The 14,833-nt window shown below is 39.1% G+C and overlaps 1 protein-coding gene across 5 annotated transcripts in view; it reads right to left on the minus strand.

The window, feature by feature from the left end:
- VCPKMT (valosin containing protein lysine methyltransferase) overlaps nt 1-14,833 on the minus strand; it is a 33,473-nt gene that overhangs the window by 16,195 nt on the left and 2,445 nt on the right. For 3 of the 5 annotated variants that reach the window (XR_014818630.1, XM_084981006.1, XM_021101519.2), the window contains exons 5-6: nt 14,109-14,213; nt 9,955-11,000 (exon numbers count right to left, since the gene is read on the minus strand). Coding sequence is in view for 2 of the 5 variants with exons in the window: in XM_084981006.1 (XP_084837132.1) it covers nt 10,986-11,000; nt 14,109-14,213 (120 nt within the window). In the remaining 3 variants the exon portion in view is untranslated. Of the gene's footprint in view, nt 1-5,364; nt 5,539-5,919; nt 6,035-9,954; nt 11,001-14,108; nt 14,214-14,833 lie in introns of those variants that run through there. The other 2 variants (XR_014818636.1, XR_014818635.1) reach the window with 2 other exon arrangements.

Consider the following 14,833-nt stretch of genomic DNA (forward strand, 5'->3'; position numbering starts at 1 on the left):
ATCAATTAATTACAAACCTACTTAACAGCCTTGACCCTGCCTTATGCACACACACACTATCCTACTCTCTGCTCACATTTCACAGGCCTTGGAACAGATCTTTATCTAAAGCAAAGCTCCAAGTGACAATATTAGCTATTAGCCTGGGTCTTATGTTAGCCCTGATCACATTAAGCATGATCACATAAGATAGAACTTGACATCAAATTTGATAGTCCTGAGCCCATCCATACGCAACCCCACCATTTAATCTGGTTTCCTCTTTGTTGCTAATTTAATTCTCCTACAACTACAGCCAATTTTCTGTCAATCAGGTCTTTAAAATTAACCTAGGTCTTGGAAGTTCCCATTGTGGCTCAGCAGGTTAAGAACCCAACATAGTGTCTTTGAGGATGTGGGTTTGATCCCTGGCCTCGCTCAGTGGGTTAAGGATCCAGTGTTACCACAAGCTGCAGTGTAGGTCACAGATGCAGCTCAGATCCAGTGTAGCTGTGGCTATGACATAGGCCTGCAGCTGCAGGTCCAATTTAAACCCCAGCCCCAGAACTTTCATATGCTGTACATGCAGTGGTAAAAAAATAAAATAAAATAAAATAAAATAAAATCAACCAAGGTCTCTATTGTGGGAGCAGTAAGTGAATGGTTGTCTTATATCTTTCATAAATTAGCCCCTGCAAGAGTCAGAGATCATTCTAGAAAATTTTAAAATTCATGGTCTTATTTTAGATTTTTTTTTCTCAACTTGGTTTTAGGATGCTATATAGTCACAACATAAGGACCTTGGATATCCCATACAAGAAGTCAAGAATTAATTTTAAAAATCTTATCCATTTATTTGGAATAATAGGATGTGAATATAAATTATAATTGACAATTTCAACTCTGGTGATTAAAAAAAAAAAAAACTAGGCTCACTTCAGTCTTTTAAAGTCCCTTACTGTCATGATGATTGCATCTAAAGTTCAGTAAAACGTGTATCTCGTATAAGGTCTGCACCCTTAGGGTCAGCTCTGTTCCATTTCAGAGCCCCCCTCTGCCACATGCCTGGAAGGGGAGGTTTTATTTTGCATTAGTATTACTCTCAGTGGCCCCTCCAGAGCTGGTACCCTCCCTGGCCTTTCCAGCTCTGCCCTATCTGCTGAGCTCTGCTGGGCCTTCCAGACCTGTCCCAGTGCAGAGGATGCTGCTCCCTTCCTGTGGGCAGGGTCAAAGTGGGGCAAGTATGTTTCTTACACTGGCCTCTTCACTTTCTGACGCATGTAGGCTAGACCCAGGTGTCAGGCTTTCCTGAAAGCTGTATAACTAAAGGGAATTACAATAGAAGAGGTCAAAGTTAAAATGCTACACTAAATGAAGGCTTTTCCCGGTACCCAAGGAAAGTAGCAAGGAAGTTTTTTAACCTTTCATAGATTACAACTTTTGTTCCTAATCTTGCTCTCAAGATCTCAGATCTCACCTAATACATACTGTAACTCCCCCTCCACTTTTCAGGCAGCCCCTTAACCGCAGGGGTCAGTCCTGCCCCAGAAACCACCTGCTCTCCTAAGCAATTAAATTTCTCAACAATTTGTCATCTCAACTCTAAATAACCCTATTATGGGGATGGAGAGGGGGAAGCCTGAACATTTTCCAGGTGCAAAGGTGGTGGGTCTGTGCTTCTGTAACACAGTGAAATCACTCCCACAATGGGTTTGTATTTCTTCATTTTAGCTTTCTGAGTGGTTTTATGATGTTTAGTAGTTTGATAAGCTGAGATTTCCATAGTATGATCAGCGACCAATATTATTCTAAGAAGCTTGTAAATCAACTGCTAAGATGATTTGGCTGTACTATGGGCAAAATCATGACTTAAAAAGCAGATTACTTCTTTGGAAAAGGAGTGGTTGAGAAGATCGTAAGATAGGGGTAGAGTGTGAAAGGCAGAAAAGTTTAATGGCTGTACCAGTTAGGACCTGCTCCACTGCAGGGAAGAGAACTCCAACCTCAAACTAGCAGAACAAAGGTAATTAGGTTATATAACTGGGGATATAACAGTCCAGGGGATGGAGTTGGCTTCAGGCACGGCTGGCTTCAGAGGCTCAAACTGAATCATCAGGACAGTGTTCCGATTTCTCTCTTTGCATCTAGATTCTGCTTGTCTGTGTTGATTTTATTCAGGGGCAGCTGAAGTCTTATTTTATCCTTGGCATTAATGACTCCAGAAAAGAGGAAGTGCCTCTTATCCAGGAGGGCTCTGTGACATCTACCCCTAAACTGCTGGTTTGGTCATGGGGCAGGCAGAGGGGTCAGTTCAGTGGGTTCTAAGAAATCTGGTCTTCATCACTGAGTTGGGAGAAGCATTTTAAAGAAAGGGAACCCTTTCTGATGTGCACAAGGGCACGATGTAGAGCCCTGACTCCACCAGGATGCTCCAGGAACACCTACATGACTATTTCTTGTTTATCCTGAGTCCACAATGGATCCTGAATCCATCCCTTCCTCTCCATTCTCACTGCTACTGCTTGAGTCCAGAACTCCCCGTGGCCCCTGCCCCCAATCTATCTAGCTTGGACTGTTGTTAATGCTTCCTTCCTGATCCCTTTGCCTTATGTTTTTCCCCCTCTGGACTGCTGCCAAAATCTTTCTAAAATGATTTGACCCAGTGACTTGTTTAATATCCTCTCCTTGCCTATAGACTATCAGTTGACTCATGGATGTGGCATCCAAGACTCTCCACGTCCTTCACTGCACACACCTTATGTTTCCACAACACAGAAACCACCACGTCTGAAGCAGTTGCATGTGTCTGTCTAGAACACCTGACAGGTTGTCCAATGGATTCCAATTCATCACTCAAATGTTAACTCAGTGGTTCCTTCATAAAATGTCCCCTGATCAACCCAGGCAGAGTTAACCGTACTGTCCTTTGTACTGCTGCTGTAAGTAATTGATACCTCTATTACTGCACTTTCCCCAGAGTTGCAGTTATTTCTGCATATGTCTACCACATTCTGGATGAATGAGCAGCTTAAGCATACAGACTGTATTTTGTTTGCTCCTAGCACCTAGTAGAGCACCACTGTAAATCTAGGACACCTGCCCTAGTACCTGTTTCTTAACTAAATTGAAAGAGTGAATAAACGTGTCAAATGTTTCAGTAGTCATGGAGGGTGGATTTGAGAGGGAAGTAAAGAGAATTTAAATGTACTAAGGCTCTTTTACATTAGGTGAGGTCACCTTACACATGTGACCTCAGCTTCAGGTTAAGTGTGGAAGAACTTTAAGAGCAACGAGCTCTATTTCATTTGCTGTCCCCTTTACAGTATCCTGAGGAGTCTCCAGGAACTTCTCTGCCAAGTTCTGTTCGTGCCTCTGTGGCCTCTGTTAGTCTGCTGCATGGGGACTCTTTTGAAGGGAGCTATTTCTCTGCTACGTTTGTTTGTTCTGTTTTGTTTTGGTATTACATTCTGCTGGGAAGTACCAAATCAGCGGTGCCTTTCATCTTACTAACATCTTACAGGGTATTTTTGGTAAGAGTAACCTTTCGTGTCTTTTCCCCTGTGACTTCTTACTCCCTTCCTGTAATGAAGGTGGAGTCTCAAGAGGAAGTGAACAAGTCAGAAGTAAATGCCAGGCATGCTGCTACACTGGGAATCCCTCCTTTCTGACAGTCAACACTTTCGTTTTTCCTGGACCACGTTATGTGTTGTTTATTCAGGATGACATCTTTTGCACCTCTAGTTTGCCAGTGTTTACCAGTCTGAACTTTCAGAGCCCAAAGTTGAGGCTTACTCTGGGGAGATCCTTCTTCCCTACCCTTGTCCGCATGTATTATCTGGTTTAACCATCACCACAGTGCTATCTAATAGATGGCCTTCTTGTCTTACAGAGAACACTAACACTCAGAGAATTTAACTTGCCCAAGGACATACAGTGAGATTAGAGGGCAGTCAAGTGGGCCATTTTCTCCTTGGGAGAAAAGCAGAATGTTCGAGTGGGAGCAGAAGGGAAGGTGAGTGGATTTAGAACAGATCTGGGGCTATCTTCTAGAGCTAACTGGGAATTTTGTTCCTACGGGCCATTCTAAACCTTTACTCTTCTCTCTTCCTTGGAATATCAGGTTAAAACTAGACACTTATTTCAGACAGAGTAACAGACTGAATGTGGGTGTCGGAGAGATGCTTGAGCATAAAAAAAGAGATCTGAACGACAGAATTAAAAAAAAAAATCCTCATGACAAGATTTAGAAAGATGACAGCTACTTTAGAAGTACATTGTACCTGTATTCATAAATGTTAATGAAATCCACTGAATTCTCTGGTTAAACATTTATTATCTGTGGGAGTGTAAAACTTGTTTTTCCTGTTTTTAAGTTTCAAGATGCCATGCCATGTTCAATGTCATTGTATGTGATGAGATTACTCTTTACACTTATTTGGAATGTAAATATAAAGCTTCTCATCTAAGTTTTGGATAAAACATGCTGGTTATATTTGGTGCCCCCCAGTCTGCAGCTGTACTGCACATGCAGTACAAGCAGGTTTTCAGGACACATTCCTAAAAGAACAAGGTCAGGTACTAAATGTAGATACGTGGACTGTTTGTATTGCACACACATAACTCTGGCAATGATTTATCAAAGCACTGGTGAGCCAACATGTGGACCTGGAACTCAGACTGTTAATGCCTGGACTTCAGTAGATTAAAACTGGAAATAAAAGTTAACTTTTTAAAAATTACTCAAAAGTGTTTAAAAGCACTGACCCATCAAAGGTTCAAGACTGCCAGTGATACTTCATTAGAGCTAATGACATGCAGGAAATGTGCTAAGTACTCAACATTTAACCCTGTAAAAAATGCATCTAGAACAGCTTTTTTAAAAGCCTTAGTTTTGTTTTGCAAAGAAGAAATATCATTGTTTCTATCCTTGTGAATATTAAAAAGTGTGAACCTATCCTTCGAAGTAAATTGGTGTATTGTAGGTAATAAATGTTTCTAAAAATTAAGACCAGCTACATAGTGTCCAAGACAATCTTTTCCATCAATTGCAAACAAAAAGCCCTTGAAAGTTTAATATAATGCAGTTAAGCACTTGTGCTGTTTTATGCTGATGGAGAAGCAGATACAATTTATGGTTCTGACTCATTCTTATCTGTTGATACAGACAGAGTCGGTCTGAAGGATTAGTTAAGCTAAGCTCCTGCATCCCACCATATATACTGATCATACAGTAAAAGATCATTTATCTAGGAGGCAGCTGTGACAGAAGTATTTATTTTATAGCCCCTTGCTCTTTTAGAGAGAATACATAAAAAACTCTGAAAGTAATTAGGCAGATACATCAAGCTCCAGACTTCAGAAAAATGACCTGGTGCTGTACATTACCTGCTACTTATCTGGTCTCAGCTTAACACAGGTAGGAACCACAGAAGGAAGAACTGGCTAAGGGTCCAGGATGGTGGAATTTTGGTGCTCCAGCCAGCAAACCCAGGTTCCTTATTTGGAAGTGAGTTTTTCCTGTTTCTGTTGGCCTCAATGCTCATGGCACTTGCTTTAGAACTGTAAAAAACGAACAGCAAAGGTTTTCCTCTACCTGTTTTCTTCTTTCTAGACGTGCTTGTTCAACTAACAGCACCCTGGAACAGTGTTCTCAGACTCCTCCCACCCCAGGGGCCATTCCCATCATGATGGGGCAGTGATGTTCACATGAGCCCTACCTATGCTATCAGAAATGTGCCCAGCTTTCCCACTGCAACACAGAGTTGCATTATTAATTACATTTTCCCAGTACTCACACATAAGTAATCCCATCTCTTCTATAATCACAACATTTATTGGAGGCTTACTGTGTGCCAGGTACCTAAGTATGTTGCATGTGTTAAATATGTATCGCATGTGTATTACATGGCAAACCATGAGGCAAACTATTATGATCCTCACCTCACCTAGGAGGAAATCGAGGCAGAGACGCACAGCTAAGGAAATGGCAGAATTTGGATTTAAATCCAGATAATCTGGTCTCAAAGTTTGTGTTCTGATACAGTTTTCAGAATGCCTGTGAGAAAAACATTATCATAGAGATTATTTGCTCTAACATGTTTTTAAATCTATTACTTGAAGGAGTTCCCGTCGTGGTGCAGTGGTTAACGAATCCGACTAGGAACCATGAGGTTGCGGGTTCGGTCCCTGTCCTTGCCCAGTGGGTTGACGATCTGGCATTGCCGTGAGCTGTGCTGCAGGTTGCAGATGCGGCTCGGATCACGCGTTGCTGTGGCTCTGGTGTAGGCTGGTGACTAGGGCTCTGATTAGACCCCTAGCCTGGGAATCTCCATATTCCGTGGGAGCGGCCCAAGAAATAGCAAAAAGACAAAAATAAATAAATAAATAAATAAATCTATTACTTGAAAACGATCCTGTTATTAATAATGAATTACATAAAATATTCTTCACAACTGATGGACTCACCAGGCCTTCACTAGAACTTCAACAACACATAAGGACCTAACACAATGTTGTAAATGACTCCAGATACCTAAGAGTTTTAACCGGGTTTCAGGATTTATGCTTTTCTACCCAAAATCATTTAAAGTGAAAAATTTGTTTTTCCATTACTTAATTTTCAGTAAAATTCTGTTCCACAAACTTTTTCTAATTAAAATATAGCCTGAAGATCACTATGGTATTATCAATGAATCAAAAATTCTCTCAAATCCTGATGTTCCTTGAGGAAAAAGTAAAACTGAAAGTTATAGAAGTGGCCTAAGCTATAGAACTGTGATATAGCCAAAGACAGAGCTTCAGTCTTTTGATAGGAAAGCTACTTACTACTCTAGCAAAGAAGGTATACTGGTTTGAAAAACTAATTAAAATTAATTAGAAGTTTCAAGTACTTCATGCATTACATAAAAGGCACTTTCAAGGTGAATTTAATTTTCAAAACTTGAACTAAATTCGCCTTCTAAATGTCTGTCTCTCACAGGACAATAGCAGAGAAATGGTTTATAAATTGCAATTTATGTAGCTTTATGAACAACATTCAAAAATTCAGGTGTATCAGAATTCAATAAACAGAAAGATAAATCAAATACACTTTTGTAAGAAAAAACAGTTTCACTAAGACTACTGATATGGTCTGAATATTTGTACCCACCCACCCTCCATTCATATATTGAAACCTATTCCCCCAATGTGATGGTATTTGGAGCTGGGGCACTGGGAGGTGAGTAGGGCATGAGGGTGAAGCTCTCATAAATGGGATTAGTGTCCTATGAAAAAGACCCCAGGGAGATTCCTTGTCACTTACTTACACCATGAGAGGTCACAATAAGACAGCTGCCCATGGGGAAGTGGGCACTTGATCTTGGACTGCCTAGCCTCCCAGAACTGTAAGAAATAAATTTTTGTTGTTTATAAGCCACCTAATCTATAGTATTCTGTTAGAGCAGCCCAAACGAACTGAGACGACTACGTTATATTCTCAAAGCAACTCATAACTAGGTTCATTCTTTAAAAATCTAATTTAGTTTGCCTTTAAAATTCAAGTGATTCCTTTTCAAAATATTGCTTTAACAACTTCCTGTCTATAAACTTTGAAGACGAAGTCAAGCAATGCCATCTACAGGGAACCTTTAGAACAACAGTCATTTCTATGACCCACACTCTTAAATGAATACAATACCTGTAGTCTGAGTTAATATTGTATTTGGCCACATTTAACAAAAAAACCTTTCTCAACAAGTTAAAAAGGTGCTGTGTAAAAAACCCCACTAACAATTATTCTGGATTGTTAATACTTCTTTAAAATAATTTAACCTAACTTCACTCCCAAATTCACCACACATATGATCCATGGACTTCTGGTTATGAACTGTAGCAGGTTAAAATTTAAAGCTATGTTACCTCAAACACCTTGAAAGATATAATTGATATAAAGGGGAGATTCATCATTGGAGGCTACACCAGTAACAATTTTCTTTTCCCAGCTCATGAATTTGCTTTTTTTTTTTTTTTTTTTGGCCACACTTGTGGCATGCTTAAGTTCCTGGGCCAGGGATCAAACCTGCACACCAGCAGTGACTTGAGCCACTGCAGTGACAAACCAGACCCTTAGCCCTTTGCACCACAAGGGAACTCCTTTCCTCTTGAGCAGCATTACCTTTACCTTCTTGGCCAGATTCTCAAAATTTTCAAGTATTTGATTTCTAATGCTCAGCCCTGCTTATTTTAAAACCTCTCATTTTGCAGACGATTTCACATCAGATTCAAAATCTCTTTCCCTCCCTTTATACTATAGACCCACTCTAACCACAGTTTGTTTTTGTATTTCTCCCACCTTTTCTTTGTTCTCTTCTTGGGAAGTAGATGCTAAAAGAGGTTTCCTTATTGCAACAGATCTCAATTTAGGCTAAATCATCCAGGGCCCTTTAACAAAAATAGCTTCTGATTTAACTGGACTGGATGGGGCCTGAACATGCTTTTTGTTTGCTTTTAATTTCCCATATGCAGCTAATTTGAGAAACACTGCCTTACTGGGGGTAGGGGAGCCTCTCTAATTAGCTATCACTGCATTGTGCTAAGTGGCTCATGGGTTTATTGTGTACACTGGCAACTCCTACTTGTCTGGGAGACCAGAGACTCATTCCTGAGCAGTCCCTCCTAGTACTGGCAGTCTCTTAAAATCTGTGAGTCAGCTATACTCTGGCTGACCTCCAACCAATGGCATCCCACCTCACTCATCTTCTCACCTGCCTTTCAACCTCCTCATGTTGCTGCAGAAGTTCTCTAGCCTCCAAATCATCTATCACTTCTCTGGATGGTAGGATCCATTTTTAACACCTCTCTGCCTGACAGTCTTACACTACTTCTCCAATTCCATTCCCACGCTCCTGAACTAAATGACAGATGTGTTTATCTGCTGGGTAAAGACAAACACTCTCAGGTGGAAAAAATGCTAGTCTTCTCTCTTGCAGGAATCCTGGATCTCGAATTATTTCCTTGGGCCTCCCTCCTGTGGTTTCTGAGTACAAGCGCACCTTGTTCCTTCCTTCAAAGGACTAAATCCCTTTCGCCAACACCGCATTTCTCCAAAAGACCACTTCCGGGCCTCACCAGCTGTCTCTGCGATGTTAGTTGGCGACAGGGTGTATAATATAACCTGGCACCCTCAGTAAGCCCTGCGTAGCTCTGGTCCTACCGATGTGGCTCTCTGATCTTATAATGTGGGAATTGGTACTTTTTAACCTCCAATTCAGCCTAATTCCAGAATAAGAAAAAAGTTACACTTGACTTTGTTAGAGATTACTTAATTCTATAGTCAGCAAAGTCAATTCCCCAGAAACAACGGTGATGCATGCATGCAAGTGACTGTGCACAGAGGCTGACCTCAGCCCAACTCCTCCACTGAGTTTTGAAGTATAAGGTGCTCCTGTCAAAGTGAGGGGCTGGGCATTCACTGCAGGAAAGTCAAGAGGCACTCCAGGCCAAAGACCTTCAGGTTCTGCATTTTAGAAGTACAGTGAAAAGGGGAGGAGGATGAAAGGGATCTGAGGAATCTGAATGGACTACTATAGCTGGTCAATGTCAAACTAATTTCTTGCAAGTTCTGTTATGAAACAAGCTAGACAATAATCATTTGTTCTAAGACTTCACTAATAATACCTGACATCATCTGTAACTAACAGTATCATATACTCAGGTTACACTAACTGCTTAGTAATATGCCGCTTTGTCAAAAGCTAAAGGCAGTTTGAAAAACAAACAAAAAACCAAAAACTAAAAACAACAACAACAAAAAGCCCCCAGCAGAACAAATTTTAAAGATTGAAGCAAGCTTGAAGGAAAAAAAGCTGTTCTCTTGATGTTAACCTTTAATTTCTCTAAGTAGGGCTGCTTTGCTCTTTCTGAAGAGCAGTCACTTGCTTTAAATGTTCATTTTCTCCAAAGCTATTTCTGAAATATTCACAAAGTCACAGGATCTCAAGAAACAATGTTTATTTTAACACATAGTATGTGCCACCTAGCACTAATGCCTGTAAGTATAAGAATTCCATCTGGTTATTATTATGCTTTGGAACCAGTCTTACTGAAATCTTGATAGATCAGTCTGTGATTAGATGATTATCACGAGAACATAAAACAGACTACACAGAATCAAAATCATTTGGTAAATGTATAAGAATTACACTTGTAGTTACTTAAAAACCTTTCTCGGTTTCACATACACAAGTTAACACTAGTGATTTGGGCCACATTTTCCTGGAAGGTATACATGAGAAAAAGTGCATAAGCCACAAAAGTGCAAGAGCCTGAAGATGGGCTTTTTATTCTCAAATAAAAAATTTTGTAAAGATACTGTCTCCTCCCTCTCAATCTCCTGATTTCTTATTTTCATCTTTTCCAACTGACTACAGTATAATTTACTAACTCACATAGACATGTATGGTGGAGGAAAGGAAAAGAACTTTGGCCAAAAATTTTTTTTTTTTTTTTTTTAAGTAAAAGAACACTTAAATATTAAAGCTATCTTAAAAGCAATGAAGTGGAAGACACATTTGATAAAAAGCATTGTATACATGTTTGAAAACCTTCTTTTAAATTTATTTTGAAGACAAACTAAAATTTACTGATTTGAATTTAAACATTATTAAATAGTACTAGATACCTCTCTTTAGAAACTGGATCAACTTATCTCTAGTTTCCTGAAAATATGCCAAGTCAACCATGCTATTTCACTGTCGATTTCTGGCAGACTTTAGGCTAACCTCAGTACCTATTTTTATTTGAGGAGTGGCTGACACACAATGTTTCTTTTAAACAGAACTTGATGCTGAGCTATTTCAGTCCCACTGGTAGGCAGGCAGGCAGGCAGTCATCTTTTGTATTGCAGGCAGCCCATGGTGGTTGTCTATGTATCAGATCCCTAAGGACATGCTGGAAAAATCTGTAAACACAATCTTCCCATGTTGTATTCACATGCTCCATTCAAATCGTTTGCTTACCAGAAGATTTCATGATGGAAATTTCTATAAGAAAAAGATGGAAACTTTAAAAGATTAATTTTTTTTAAACTGGGTACTTAATATTAGGTAATATGCCAAGTAATGGCTAAATGCAATTCAAAGACAGCCACGCAATGTGTTTAGAAATGTTTCTTTGCTAATGCCTAAAGTATGAGCAACCAAAGAAGAAACAGATACACTGGACAACATCAAAATCAAAAAGCTCTATGCTTCAAAGGACAGATAATAAAGAAAATAAAAGGAAAAGCCACAGAATGAGAGAAAGCATTCGGAAGTCATGTATCTGATAAGGGCCTAGTATCCAGAATACATAAAGAATGCTTACTACTCAACACTGAAAAGATAAATAACCCAATTTAAAAACAGGCAAGGGATGACGTATCTCCCGTGGCTCAGCAGGTTAAAATCTGGCATTGTCACTGCTTTGGTTCTGGTTAGAGCTATAGCACAGGTTCAATTCCTGGCTCAGAAACTTGCACATGCCATAGGTGTGGAAAAAAAAAAAAATACGCAAAGGCTTTTGGTAAAAATGTATAAGTGACCAATAAGTACGTGAAAAGGTACTCAACATCATTAGCCATTAGAGAAATAAAAACAATGAGATTACCACTTAGTACCTACTAAGGTAACTACAATAAAAAAGATGGATGATGATCAATGTTAGTGAGGATATGAAGTAACTGGAACCCTGAGACATTGCTGATGGGAACAGAATGTGTATAGCAGCTTTGGAATAGTTTGGCAATTCCTCAATAAGTTAAAAGTAGAGTTCCCTTGTAAGCTAGCAATTCTATTCTAGGTAAATATATATAAACCCAAGAGATTTGAAAATGTATCACACAAAAAAATTTTACATGAATATTCAGAGCAGCATTATTCATGAGAACCAAAAAGTAGAAACAATGGAAACTGCCCATGAACTGATGAATGGATGGATAAGATGAGGTAAATCCATACAAAAGAATATTATTCAACTAAAAAAGGAATAGGAAGTAACTGCTAACAGGTATGAAGTTTCTTTTTGGCGTGATGAAAATGTTTAAAATTAAAAAGTGCTAATGGGGAGTTCCCGTCATAGCGCAGTGGAAATGAATCTGACTAGGAACCATGAGGTTGCGGGTTCAATCCCTGGCCTCAATCAATGGGTTAAGGATCCAGCATTGCTGTGAGCTGTGGTGTAGGTCAGACATGGCTCAGATCCCACATTGCTGTGGCAGTGGCATAGACCAGCAGCTGTAGCTCCTGGGAACCTCCATATGCTGCAGGTTCGGCCCTAAAGAAACAAAAGCCAAAAAAAAAAAAAAAAAAAAAAAAAAAAAAAAAAAAAAAAAGTGCTAATGGCTGCCCAATTTTCTGAAGTGTAAACTTTTTTAAAAGAGTAGACCTTTTTTTCCCTTTTTCAGCTGCACCCTCAAATTCCTGGGCCAGGGATCAAATCTGAACCAGAGCTACAACCTATGCCACAGCTGCAGCAACACTGGATCCTTAAGCCAATGTGTTGGGCCAGGAATCAAACCGCATCTCCTCAGAGTCAAGCCAGATTATTAACCCACAGTTCCACAGGGGAACTCCTCAAAAGGTAAACTTTATGATATGTAAATTATATTAAGTTTTTTAAAAAGTAAATTACTCTTTGCAAGAAAAAAAAAAAGCCTTCGTTTTTAGGAAAAATAAAATCTTTATGCCTCAAAAAAAAAATTGCAACTTTTAAAACTACACAACAGCTTCAGCTAAAACTGACTCTTTTAAGACATGAAACATTTTAAATTTATCTTTTTATCTCTAGCACTATGCCACATAATGGCCGATTTGAATTACTAATCCCACAGCTCTTCGTTCCTTTGAGTCCCAGTATCTAATCTTTATTCCCAAAATTACACATTGTTTGCTTTTGGCTAGAATTCACGTAATCAGAAAATTTCATCACAAACAAATTCAACCAAAGGAAAGATAACAGAAACAAGCGGAACTTATTAAATTTAGTACTCTCAATTCATAAAATTGTTCTTGTCCCTGCCTTATACCAGTCACATATTCAGGAAGTGCTAGGATACAAAAATGGAGATAAAATTCTTTCAGCTTCAAACTCTAGGCATCAGAGATACAACATGCATAAAATGTAATTACTATAACAGGAAGCAACCAAAAAGGGGGACATATCAATTCTATTTAACTGAGTACATTTTTCTTTACTGGACAAATCTGCTTGTTATAGTTTACTTTGACTATTAAAAAATCTGGTTGGAGGAGTTTCCATCGTGGCTCAGTGGTTAACGAACCGACTAGGAACCACGAGGTTGCAGGTTCAATCCCTGGCCTTGTTCAGTGGGTTAAGGATCCAGTGTTGCCATGAGCTGTGGTGTAGGTCGAAAACATGGCTTGGATGCCGAGTTGCTGTGGCTGTGGTGTAGGCGGCAACTATAGCTCCAATTAGACCCCTAGCCTGGGAACCTCCAAATGCCACGGGTGAGGCCCTAGAAAAGGCAAAAAAACAAAAAACCAAACCAAAACAAAAAAATCTCGTTGGATAAAGTTCACAAAGGTCAGAAGTGGCATTTTAAAACCTCTAAGAGATAACAAAAACTTATAAATAGCTAAGTCACTTGTCTAAGGTAATGCTCAATTATAAAGCTGTATATATAATTTATAGCTGAAAAGGGCAAAACAGGGCTGCCTTATTTTAAAGGTAGAACCTAAAGCCAGGTAGGTTAGGCAATCTTAACCCTGAGACTTAGTGCCTGAGTTCAGGGAATCATCATAGCTATTTCCCCACATGAAAATTAACATCGAGGGAATTTCCCACTGTGGCTAGCAGTAACAAACCCAACTGGTATCCATGCGGATGCAGGTTCAATCCGTGGTCCTGCTCATTGGATTAAGGATCTGGCATTGCAGTGAGCTGTGGTGTAGGCCAGCAGCTCTAACTCCAATTCAACCCCTAGCCTGGGAACTTCCATGTGCCGCAGGTATGGCCTTTAAAAAAAAAAAGAAAGAAAGAAAAAGGAAAAAGGAAAAAACAAGAAAATTAACATCTAGATCACACATAAACTCAGAGACAGCATCCAGCATATGAAATCTTCTCAGAGGATGAAGAGCCAAAAATGTATTTACCGATTTTTTCTTTCTGATGTATAAAATGTGAATATCTTCACTTCGATATTCTTCATCATGTTTTTCCAAAGGAATTTTTTCAAAGTCAAAGTCTAATTGAAGGAGCTATAAATTTAAAAGAGATAAATTTCAAATTCAGTAACATAAACTATCTTGTGGTGCTAGAAATCAGAAGGGTGGTTACCTTTGGAGTACCGAGTGAGGAGGAGCACATGAAAAACTGAGCTAAGCACTTGATACATGTGCATTTTCCATGTTATAACTCAATTGAAACTGACTAATAATAAAAAGTTAAAATTATACACTGTTTCAAAAATTCATGAACATTCTTCATATTTAAGAAAAACATGAGAATAAAAATCCATTTCACCATATAATATGAAGAGTCACTTTACCCAAAGTAATTCTCTCACAGGATAAAACTGCAGGACTATACACATGGACCCTTAAAAGGAGTCACTTGTAATATGATGGATTTTTGCCCATAAAAAGGGTTTGAGTGACAACTGGAGGAAGATGAGTGAAAGATAAATGGGACTCTATATACTACTTCTGCAACTTCCTATGGGCCTTTAATTCAAAAGAAAAAAAAAGGAAAGAAAAACCCCGAAAGAGGTATAATATCTTGGGTAAAGCTATCATAAAAATACAGTGGAAAACACTGAAATAAAAACATAACATCTGTCATGTTTCTATGATGTAGTCTCCAAAAAAGTACATAGACA

The sequence above is a fragment of the Sus scrofa genome, chromosome 1 (assembly GCF_054392235.1).
Source record: "Sus scrofa isolate SSC_HxYL_T2T_F1_AM1 chromosome 1, Sscrofa_HxYL_maternal_Yorkshire_Landrace_v2.0, whole genome shotgun sequence".
Lineage (NCBI taxonomy): Eukaryota > Metazoa > Chordata > Mammalia > Artiodactyla > Suidae > Sus > Sus scrofa.